General features: G+C 46.6%; 1 protein-coding gene across 1 annotated transcript in view; it reads right to left on the reverse strand.

The window, feature by feature from the left end:
* Positions 1 to 1,795, reverse strand: part of LOC109839884 (rab3 GTPase-activating protein non-catalytic subunit) — a 29,093-nt gene extending 27,298 nt beyond the window's left edge. Inside the window, exon 1 of the mRNA XM_020408332.1 lies at positions 1,411 to 1,795. Coding sequence (XP_020263921.1) covers positions 1,411 to 1,764 — 354 coding nt within the window. The 5' untranslated portion in view covers positions 1,765 to 1,795. The remainder of the gene's footprint in view (positions 1 to 1,410) is intronic.

The following is a 12,204-nucleotide window of genomic DNA, read 5'->3' on the forward strand; positions in this document are numbered from 1 at the left end:
TAGTGGAGCACGGGCTTCAGTTCATGCCTGCAGCTAAGCTGCATGTTTTACACAGCCTGGCAATTATGTTCGGCTCACGGGTTTGTACAGCTTGGTTTTCTATTGTGTCCTCCTTGGGAGTTGGGACAACATTGCTTTCGATCAGTTTTGATCAGCCCGACTTGAAATCTTCAATTTTGGAGAATATTTCTTGGTATTGGTTTGCTGGACATGGATATGGTGCATGTCGGATATCCTTGTTGTAGGATAATTGAGCTTTCCATCAGCATCGGGCGTTTCTCTCCCTGGCTCGTTACTATGGCAGCAATTCATGTAGAGCCTGGGCATGCATTGGGTCAAGATATTGAGCATCCCTTCTTTTGTTTTTGGTGTCCAGGCAATCATGGAGTCGGGTCTGAGCCGACCCCAAGGGTCCCGGTTAGGGTCACACTTTCTTTTGTGTTTGATCAATGGCAATGTCTTCCTGCAGGGGAGGTAGCAATGAAAGCTGTTTTTTCTTTTCTTTAGGCTTTATGTATTTCATACCAGCAGGAGCTCATAAGTGTATAGCTCACAGCCTCACATGGTTTCCTTTTGTATTTACTCATATATGTCTGGTGTAATTTTTGTAAAAGTGAGGGATGTCTCACTTCTAAAACTGCTCGCTCTCACAATGAGAGGCGAACATGTAATCTTTTTTCAGTTAATGATATCTATTTTGTAGGTTAAAAAAATCTTTTAAAAAATCACGGGTTAGCTTCTTTAATAGGTTAGGGGATTACAGAGGTTGTTGTGTACTTGTATGAGCTTATACCACACTACCAAGTAATGTAGATTGACCTACCTGCCAACTTGCTGTAGTTTCAAGAATAGCACTATGTTCATGTGTATTACACTAGCTGAAAATTTAGGCACCATCTTATAAATGGTTGGTTCTGTTATTCAAATAATAAATAGATAAATAATGGTTGATACAAGGTCACAGACAACCAAAAGAGCCGCTCAATTCTTCTACTCATCAAAAGAAATTAGGGATTTTTGTCAACGTTTAGACTTTTCACCAGGCACCAACCCATATTAAAAGGCTACAAATTTTTGCAAGTTGATAATCCAACTAGCAATGCTAGAATCATTGTATAATATGATCGCCTGTTTTATGGAGTGGAGTAAAAGAGCGTTCCTCTTCTTCTTCAATATATTAAGGTGGTCTTTTAGCTAGGACATATCAGATTTTTTGCATAAAAGTTTTAATTTTTTTTTTTAACTTGAAAGTGTTTAATCTCATCCAATCGATAACAAATCAGCGCTTATAATTGAATTAATAACCCGTTCACAGTGCTCACAGTGGAAGAATAGAAAATAATAACTTTCACTGCATCGTGAATGTGGATTCTTCTAAAATCAGGAAAGCAAAAAAGAATCAATTTTTACCTGCTTGTGGATCAGATCACCTTCCACAGAGAAAACCAGCAGAAACCCTTCGGAAGTCCCAACGGCGAGAGCAAGGAGATCGCCGCAGGAGATCCACTCGAGGGCGCTGATCTTACCGCCGGAGGAAGAGAGAGAGGGTCGGATCTTGATGGGGCCGGCCAGAGGAGAGGAGGAATCCCAGCCGAGGACGAGGATGAGGGATCGAGCGAAGTTGGCGATGGCGAGAGATTGGGAGTGCAGGGCGGTGATGAGAGAGGGATCGGAGAGCCATCCTTCTCTCTCTCCGGCGCCGACGTCGGCGAGATCGTCGCAGGCGATGGATCCGATCTCGGTGAGGTGCGTTCGCCTCGACATTTGTTGGGTTTGGGCTTTGAGGATTTGATTGATCCGAGGGACTAAAGTAGCAGTAGAACACGGCTTGGGCTCGTAGAATAACTGAGTGGGCTTTCGTAAAGGATTTAATATTAGTTCCTTAATAAGGGGATATTTTGTTGTATGTTTTTACCATGTAAAAAGATGGAAAGTGTAAAAAAGCGGGTCTCAACGTCAGCTTTCATCACTTTACATTGTTTGTTTAAATTTTCTTTTATATGAAAAACTTACACCTTTTGATGAGATGTCACCGAAAACAAAATCACCAAAATTAGGAGTGATTTTGTTGGAAAGCTGACATAATGTCATAAATGTGTCCAAAAAAATAATAAAAATGTCAAAACCTTGTAGAAAGTGGTGAGGTGGATAACCACTTTTTATTTTGTGTCATAAATACTCTAGTTTACATTATACTATCCAAATAATGTAATACAATTATTTTTGGATTCACAAATATTCCTAACCAAACAATGTAAACACTCGAACGAAAAGTGGTGAGGTGAATAACCATTTTTTATTTTGTGTCATAAATACTCTAGTTTCCTAAAGGCATCCAAACAGCCCCTAATTCTGTGAAAACGACGAAGGAATTGTAAAAAACGTGAAGAAAAACCCAAAACAGACTCCACCACACTCTGGTGTGGTGTCTACCATGGGTGTGGCAGAATCTGCCATGTCTGTCATGGGTGTGGTGTCTGCCACACCCTGGTGTGACAGAATCTGTCCTGTCTGCCATGTGTGTGGTGTCTGCCACACCCTCGTGTGGCAGAATCTGTCATGTTTGCCATGGGTGTGGTGTGTGTCACACTAGGGTGTGGCAGACTCGATTTTAGAATCCTAATATATTTGGGATTGTGTTTTGTTATAAATAGAACCATGTTTTTTAGGGTTTCTTAAGGAGAGAAAAGGAGAGAATTAGCATTGTTTTGAGCACTTTGAGAGGGAGATATTGTGAGGGAGTTGAGAGCTTTGGTTAGGGTTATATTTGAGTGATTTTGTGAGTTGTAACACGTTGTATTTCTCCTCCATATAGTGAAATCTCCTCATACTCTCCCCGTGGACGTAGGCAATTTCCGAACCACGTAAATTCCTGTGTTTGTGTGTGATTTTGGTCGTTGTTTTGTGAATTGCACTCGTGTTTGGTTTTGGTTTTCTTCTCTCATCGCTCACCGACTCGTTTGGTTGTCGAGCACGCTTCCGCATGGCGCGCAACAAGTGGTATCAGAGCTCAGATTTCAGATCTAGAGTTTTGGATTAGGTGGAGGAAGATTCAGTTGGAAGCTTGGTTCTTGGAGTTCTAGGCTTTGGTGGAGTTAGGGTTTGAAGTTGCCGTTGAAGATCTCACTTTCCTTGTGTGGTTAGGAGTTCTATTTGGAATCTAATCTAGGGTTCAGTTGAGTAACTTCTAAATTCTATAAAGTTTGAATCTTTTTTTTTTTGCAATTTAGAGTTTATGATTATGGGTGAAGAAGTTGGTGAAAGCAGCAAGATGACGGGTACAGTTCAAGTGGGTTTTCAGAACACTAAGATTAGTGTAGTAAAATATTACGGCAAAATTAATTTTGGTTTGTGGATGAGCGACGTACAGGATACGCTCAATGCTCAAAATTTGGAGGACATCATCATGGTCGATGTGAGGCCACCTAAATATGAAGAGGCGGTATGGAAAAAGATGAATAGGAACGCTTGTGGGGTGATCAGGTCCTGTTTGGAACAGGAGCTGAAATATGATGTGATTGGGGTAACGTTTGCGATGAAGATGTGAGAAATTCTCAACAATAAGTATCTTACGAAGAGTAATGAGAACAGGTTGCATTTGCTGCGTAGGTTATTCAGATTCTAGATGTCCCGAGGCACCTCGCTTGCGGCTCATGTGAACAACTACACTAAGTTGTTGTCGGACTTGGCGAATGTGGATGAGAAGATCACGGATGAGTACAAGGCTATTATTCTTTTAGGCTCCTTACCGGATGAGGAGTATGATACATTCGTGCTTACTTTGCTGAACGGGAGATCTTCTATCACTTATAGTGAAGTGACTAACGTATTAACGAACTACGATTTGAGGAGGAAGGATAAGAAGACTTCATGTGCTAGTACTTTAGGAGAGGCCTTGTCGACGAGAGGTAGAAGCCCATATTTGAAAGGTGGTAATCGAGGAAGGTCAAAGTTAAGAGGTCGTTACCAGCTAGCTAAGAACCAGTGTACGTTCTGCAAGAAACTAGGACATTGGAAGAGAGACTGCCCAAAGGTCAACGAAAAGGAGAATAGCAAGAAAAAGGGCCCGAATGCCAATAATGTGAATGTTACGAAAGGCGATGATTCTGATGATTCGAGCTTTTCTCTTTTGATTACTCCGGAGGTGAACCATTTGGATGCATCGGATTGGATGCTTGATTCTGGCTCTACTTATCATGTGACTACTAGGCGAGATTAGTTTTCATCATTTGAGAGACTCGACGGGGGTGTTGTTATCATGGAAAATGATTAATCCTGTAGCATTTGTGGGATAGGTACTGTGAGGATTCGGATGCACGATGGAGTAGTCTGTGAGTTGAAGGAGGTGAGATTCGTTCCTCAACTAAAGAAGAATCTCATCTCAATTGGATATTTGGAGGCTAAGGGATTCAGGGTAACCTTTGAGAACGCTGTAGCGAAGGTTACTAAGGGATCTTTAGTGGTGATGAAGGGAGTCCGCAGTTAAAATTTATACTATCTGAAGGGGAGCACCGAGATTGGTCAGGTTTTTTCGGCTACTTCAGAAGCAGACATGAGTAGGCTTTGGCATTACAGGTTAGGGCACACAGGAGAGAAGTCACTGCAGGCTTTGTGCAAGCAGGGGCTATTGAAGGGAGCCAAGAGTGGTAAAGTGGAAATCTGTGAGCACTGTGTTCTTGGCAAGAAGACGAATGTGAAGTTCGGGATGGCCATTCATAGGACGAGGGGCATCTTGGACTACGTGCACACAGATGTTTGGGGTCCCACCAAGACTACATCACTTGGTGGTCGATATTGGTTCGTCACGTTTGTTAATGACTATTCTAGGCATTGTTGGGTGTACACCATGACAAAAAAGAGTGAAGTCCTAGATATATTTGTGGAGTGGAAGAAGAGATTGAAACTGCAGACAGGAAGAAAGATCAAGACGTTACGATCCGACAACGATGGCGAGTATATTTCAGACCCCTTTCAGCAGCTATGTCGAGACGAGGGCATAGAGAGGCACTTCACAGTTAGTCATACGCCGCAGCAGAATAGGGTGGCGAAGAGGTTAAATCAGTCTTTGCTAGAGAAGATTTGATGTTTATTAGCGCATAATGGTTTGGAGAAGATCTTTTGGGCTAAGACACTTTCATATGCGAGCCATCTCATTAATAGGCTATCTTCATCTGCGATTAATTGAGGGAAAGACCCCTATGGAGATGTGGTCGGGAGAGACAGTACATGACTATGACCAGCTTAAGATATTTGGTTGCCCTGCATATTATCATGTTAGAACTGATAAGTTAGAAACTCGAGCTAGGAAGGCCATATTTGTAGGATTCAAGCGTGGTGTCAAGGGATACAAGCTTTGGGATCCAGTTGATAAGAAGATTGTGCTAAGTAGGAACGTCACATTTGATGAGGCTTCTATCTTGAAGCTTCCTAGATCTCATCAGGTGGAGAGCGACCCGACAAAGGAGATATCGCAGGTGGTGGAGATTGATGCAGCTCCACAGTATCCAGATGGTATAGTATCCATTAAAGTACTGACTGAGGTGACGCCAGGTGAGCACGCGGTGATGCGGAGGATACGGGTACTCATGTGCAGGATCAGGGACTAACGGCTCAGGTTTAGTATTCTATTGCGGTTCGGAGACATAGGAGAGACATACGGGTGCCAGCACGGTATGCCGACACAGTTGCATATGCATTTCCGGTGGAGAGTATCGATGAGATAATACCTACTACTTTCAGAGAGGCCGAGCAAAGTTCGGAGGCTGATTCGTGACAGGTAGCTATGCAGGAGGAGATGGAGTCTCTTCATAAGAACGATACATTAGAGCTTGTTGAGCTTCCAAAGGGGCGGAAGGCGATTGGGTGCAAGTGAGTGTACACGAAGAAGGAGGGCATTGAGGATACTCTGTTAGCCCTTTATGTTTTGATGATGTTTTACAACCACCATTATCGGTACTAATGGCTTATTAAGTACAAATGTAGTGAATTCATATATCAAGCTTATTAGTGACACAAATGGAGGATTGGATGGAATATGTGCTACAACGATGATATCCAAAGGAGGAGGAGGCATAGTGATGAAGCAACGTTATTTCAAGAACAACAAATTCAAATAGAAGCTTCATCAAATTCAAGCTATATCAAGACTCAAGCATTGCTTTCTATATAAGAATATTAGCCATCTTTTATTTTTTTTCTCTAGTGATAGAATGTAGGAAAAGAGTTATTGACTTCACTTGAAGCTATTGGGATATCACACACACGTTTTCATACTTATGTTTTTAAGCGTTTTTCACAAAATACTATTTTCCAAAAGTATGAGGACCTATCTGCAAAATTCCTTTTTCCAAACAGTTTGTTTTTAGCATTAAAAACATTTTACAAAGTTTCATAATTTTCAGAGGTCAAATAAATATTTTCCAAATATTAGTTGAGTCAAAAACAGTGTATTGGGATGTATCAGAATGCGGTCGACCGCATCGGTCGACCGCACCTATGTTCATTCCTCACTGGGCAGCAGAGAGTTCGTCGGTCGACCGTCGCGGTCGACCGAGAGCTTCCTTCAGTCGACCGCACCGGTCGACCGGATAAGTCTCTGCTTGTTTTTCTCGTTTTTGATCTGGATAGCGGCCGGCCGAAATTTCCGTCAGTCGACCGAACTTTTCCGTCGATCGACCGAAATTTCCGCCGGTCGATGTAGGGTGAAAATTTGATTCTTCCGAAGGAAGGAGTTTCGTTTGTATTTATAAGAAAGCTTATTACAAACTAATGAATCAAATGTTTACAACAGAAGCGGAGGGAAAGGCCCTCCTTGTTTAACGTGGGTCCCTCGGTGATCCGATCGAAGTTGCTGCCGGAGCTTCGGTTCTCAAATGAGGGAGCCTTTGGCAAAGGTCCAGGTTCAACCTTTGGGAGATTACCCAGCAGAATATGCAACGGCCAATCCCCTTCTTCATGCTGCTGAAGATGGGTTTTAACAGGCAAGGGATGGCATGGGCCATCCCTTGATTCATGGGATTTGACCACTAATAGAGGTGAGGGAGATAGCTTGACTGCTCCTTGAATTATGGGATGTGACCACACGTTGTTCGGAGACGTCCTGCTGTTCATTCGTACCGTCAATGGTCATTCGAAGAGCTGTGCTCTGCATCACGCTACATAGGAGTGGGAAAGCCCCTCCTCGTATGCGTGACAACGGCTGTCAGATGCTTGCGTGGATCTGACCAACCACCGAGCGTTGGCGGCTCTCGTCCCTTCACCTGGACAACTGAGGTGAGCCGCATTTATGAGGGTGCAGGCTGTTTCGGCGCCTGTCTGCTCATTCGTACTGTGGACGGCCATCTGACGGGCCTGGAGTATTGTGCCCTCTCCCTTGATTTGTGGGATTTGACCACTGATGTAACTGTTCCCATACTCCAAGTGGGCAGTTGACAGTGAGCTGGCGAGTCTGCAGCTTGGGTCTGCAGGCGAGCTTAGGACTGCAGGCAGACTTGGGTCTGCAGGCGAGCTTGCAGGCGAACTGGGTCTGCAGGTGAGTTTGGGACTGCAGGCGGACTTGGGTCTGCAGGCGAGCTAGCAGGCGAACTGGGTTTGCAGGCGAGCTCAGGTGCGCAGGCAGACTTGGGTCTGCAGGCGGATTTGGGACTGCAGGCGAATTTGAGTTGCAGGCGAGCTCCTGAGCATGGATTGAAGAATAGGCCGTAACTTTCAAACCGTAAGTCGGAATTGGACGAATTATATATGAAAATCGCCTATCTCGACGAGATGGAGCCATCCGAACCAAGCCGATTCGCTTCCTCCGTTTTGCCAAATTCCTTACGGTTTGGGAGATATCTGCGTTTTCCCCTTTTTCGCTATTTCGGGTGAGGTTTTAGCAGTTTTGTTCTGAACTTCTCTGATAAGGATTTAAAGGCAATTTTTATTGCCTACAAAACCCCCTCCAAAGTTTTCAGACCTGAATCAGGCCGCATGGGGTCTGGAACACTTTGGATATGAAGTCCCGTAAAGTGATCCCTGCTCTTCACTCGCAGCTGATGATCGCCTTCTAGGATTTTGAGCAAACCCTCAGCTATCAACGGACTTGATTTGTCTTTACCAACTGCCGTTTGAGTTGGACTAGCCATGCTCTTGCCCTTAGCATGGTAAGTTGTCGAGGAGTCTCTCTTAGGCTCAATGCTAAAATTTCTCCTCTATCCTTAGCCTTTCGAGGCGTTTGGATTTAAGGGAGCAGTTTAACCTCGTATACCAGTCGGAGGGTAGGAGCAGTTTAGACTCATGCACCAGTTGGAGTGTAAGGGGGCAGTTTAGACTCATGCACCAGTTGGAGTCTAGGGGGGAAGCTTATCTTAGGGCAAAGATGAAGACGAACCCTGATTTGTCTTCTCTTGGGGCAAAGACGAACCCTGAAATAGCAGCACATCGCATAGTAGGCCACTATCAAACAACAACGCCTTTTATGGGAAAGACGGTGCTGGGAGAATCAAATCGTTCAGGGACGTATGAGTGTGACGATTGATTGGACAACATCATTTGCGGGAATGATGGTGTCGGCTATCAGAGGTAATCGTTAACATGATAGGGATTGCCGCGATCGGAGCGACTTTGAGGACCTACCATCCTTTTGAAGAGGATTGGTAAGTTGATTTGTCAGAGGTGACCGTTAACATGACAGTGGGGGTCCCGCCATCCTATTGAAGAGGATTGGCGGGGGATTGTGGCTTTGGTCCTAACTATCTGAAGGTTTGACCAAGTGGGAGTTTGATGCAGCCCACCTGAACTGCTAGTCTCGCCTGTTTTGAGCGGTTCGCCATAACCGGGAACCTGGCTCAAGAAGTGGGGCTCGCCTAAACTGTTAAACTTGCCTGATTTGAGCGGTTCGCCGAAACTGGGAACCTGGCTCAAAGAGATGGGCTCGCCTAAACTGTTAAGCTCGCCTGATTTGAGCGGTTCGCCGAAACTGGGAACCTGGCTCAAAGAGATGGGCTCGCCTAAACTGTTAAGCTCGCCTGATTTGAGCGGTTCGCCGAAACTGGGAACCTGGCTCAAAGAGATGGGGCTCGCCTAAGCTGTTAAGCTCGCCTGATTTGAGCGGTTCGCCGAAACTGGGAACCTGGCTCAAAGAGATGGGGCTCGCCTAAGCTGTTAAGCTCGCCTGATTTGAGCGGTTCGCCGAAACTGGGAACCTGGCTCAAAGAGATGAGCTCGCCTCAACTGTTAAGCTCGCCTGATTTGAGCGGTTCGCCGAAACTGGGAACCTGGCTCAAAGAGATGAGCTCGCCTCAACTGTTAAGCTCGCCTGATTTGAGCGGTTCGCCGAAACTGGGAACCTGGCTCAAAGAGATGAGCTCGCCTCAACTGTTAAGCTCGCCTGATTTGAGCGGTTCGCCGAAACTGGGAACCTGGCTCAAAGAGATGAGCTCGCCTCAACTGTTAAGCTCGCCTGATTTGAGCGGTTCGCCGAAACTGGGAACCTGGCTCAAAGAGATGAGCTCGCCTCAACTGTTAAGCTCGCCTGATTTGAGCGGTTCGCCGAAACTGGGAACCTGGCTCAAAGAGATGAGCTCGCCTCAACTGTTAAGCTCGCCTGATTTGAGCGGTTCGCCGAAACTGGGAACCTGGCTCAAAGAGATGAGCTCGCCTCAACTGTTAAGCTCGCCTGATTTGAGCGGTTCGCCGAAACTGGGAACCTGGCTCAAAGAGATGAGCTCGCCTCAACTGTTAAGCTCGCCTGATTTGAGCGGTTCGCCGAAACTGGGAACCTGGCTCAAAGAGATGAGCTCGCCTCAACTGTTAAGCTCGCCTGATTTGAGCGGTTCGCCGAAACTGGGAACCTGGCTCAAAGAGATGAGCTCGCCTCAACTGTTAAGCTCGCCTGATTTGAGCGGTTCGCCGAAACTGGGAACCTGGCTCAAAGAGATGAGCTCGCCTCAACTGTTAAGCTCGCCTGATTTGAGCGGTTCGCCGAAACTGGGAACCTGGCTCAAAGAGATGAGCTCGCCTCAACTGTTAAGCTCGCCTGATTTGAGCGGTTCGCCGAAACTGGGAACCTGGCTCAAAGAGATGAGCTCGCCTCAACTGTTAAGCTCGCCTGATTTGAGCGGTTCGCCGAAACTGGGAACCTGGCTCAAAGAGATGAGCTCGCCTCAACTGTTAAGCTCGCCTGATTTGAGCGGTTCGCCGAAACTGGGAACCTGGCTCAAAGAGATGAGCTCGCCTCAACTGTTAAGCTCGCCTGATTTGAGCGGTTCGCCGAAACTGGGAACCTGGCTCAAAGAGATGAGCTCGCCTCAACTGTTAAGCTCGCCTGATTTGAGCGGTTCGCCGAAACTGGGAACCTGGCTCAAAGAGATGAGCTCGCCTCAACTGTTAAGCTCGCCTGATTTGAGCGGTTCGCCGAAACTGGGAACCTGGCTCAAAGAGATGAGCTCGCCTCAACTGTTAAGCTCGCCTGATTTGAGCGGTTCGCCGAAACTGGGAACCTGGCTCAAAGAGATGAGCTCGCCTCAACTGTTAAGCTCGCCTGATTTGAGCGGTTCGCCGAAACTGGGAACCTGGCTCAAAGAGATGAGCTCGCCTCAACTGTTAAGCTCGCCTGATTTGAGCGGTTCGCCGAAACTGGGAACCTGGCTCAAAGAGATGAGCTCGCCTCAACTGTTAAGCTCGCCTGATTTGAGCGGTTCGCCGAAACTGGGAACCTGGCTCAAAGAGATGAGCTCGCCTCAACTGTTAAGCTCGCCTGATTTGAGCGGTTCGCCGAAACTGGGAACCTGGCTCAAAGAGATGAGCTCGCCTCAACTGTTAAGCTCGCCTGATTTGAGCGGTTCGCCGAAACTGGGAACCTGGCTCAAAGAGATGAGCTCGCCTCAACTGTTAAGCTCGCCTGATTTGAGCGGTTCGCCGAAACTGGGAACCTGGCTCAAAGAGATGAGCTCGCCTCAACTGTTAAGCTCGCCTGATTTGAGCGGTTCGCCGAAACTGGGAACCTGGCTCAAAGAGATGAGCTCGCCTCAACTGTTAAGCTCGCCTGATTTGAGCGGTTCGCCGAAACTGGGAACCTGGCTCAAAGAGATGAGCTCGCCTCAACTGTTAAGCTCGCCTGATTTGAGCGGTTCGCCGAAACTGGGAACCTGGCTCAAAGAGATGAGCTCGCCTCAACTGTTAAGCTCGCCTGATTTGAGCGGTTCGCCGAAACTGGGAACCTGGCTCAAAGAGATGAGCTCGCCTCAACTGTTAAGCTCGCCTGATTTGAGCGGTTCGCCGAAACTGGGAACCTGGCTCAAAGAGATGAGCTCGCCTCAACTGTTAAGCTCGCCTGATTTGAGCGGTTCGCCGAAACTGGGAACCTGGCTCAAAGAGATGAGCTCGCCTCAACTGTTAAGCTCGCCTGATTTGAGCGGTTCGCCGAAACTGGGAACCTGGCTCAAAGAGATGAGCTCGCCTCAACTGTTAAGCTCGCCTGATTTGAGCGGTTCGCCGAAACTGGGAACCTGGCTCAAAGAGATGAGCTCGCCTCAACTGTTAAGCTCGCCTGATTTGAGCGGTTCGCCGAAACTGGGAACCTGGCTCAAAGAGATGAGCTCGCCTCAACTGTTAAGCTCGCCTGATTTGAGCGGTTCGCCGAAACTGGGAACCTGGCTCAAAGAGATGAGCTCGCCTGGTGGCTCGGCCTTGGCCGAGCCACCTTGAGGTGGCTCGGCTTGGGCCGAGCCACCTGAAGTTGGCTCGGCTTCGGCCGAGCCCCTCTAGGTGGTGGTTTTTGGTGTTTTCCGCCTTTGGTTCTGTCCGTGATTTGATTAACTTAGTCTCTGATTTGATGATCTGATTTGGCAGTAAATTCGGATCCCGATTAGGCAGTAAATCCGCTTCTGAGTTGGAGTCCGAAACCGATCTTGATTCGATCGTCATTCGTCCGAGTATGCCTTTGGTTGGATGACTCGTTGACTCTTCGAACACTTGGCTTGATCCCGCACGTGTATGGATGCATTCCGTCGCTTGATGCGATTCGTCGATCTCGTCGCCTCGTTGGTTCGTCGGTTTGTGCCGAGCTGAGCTAAGGGACCTATAAGCAATTTTATATGCCTACAATTATGAATAGTGCTCTAAATTATTTGATCAAATTATTATAAACATTCTACATGTAGAATCAAATTTGGAATTTGGAGCTATATACTTCAGAAATGTTGGATGTATGGGTGTCTTTAGTAT

The sequence above is a fragment of the Asparagus officinalis genome, chromosome 5, assembly GCF_001876935.1.
Source record: "Asparagus officinalis chromosome 5, Aspof.V1, whole genome shotgun sequence".
NCBI lineage: Eukaryota > Viridiplantae > Streptophyta > Magnoliopsida > Asparagales > Asparagaceae > Asparagus > Asparagus officinalis.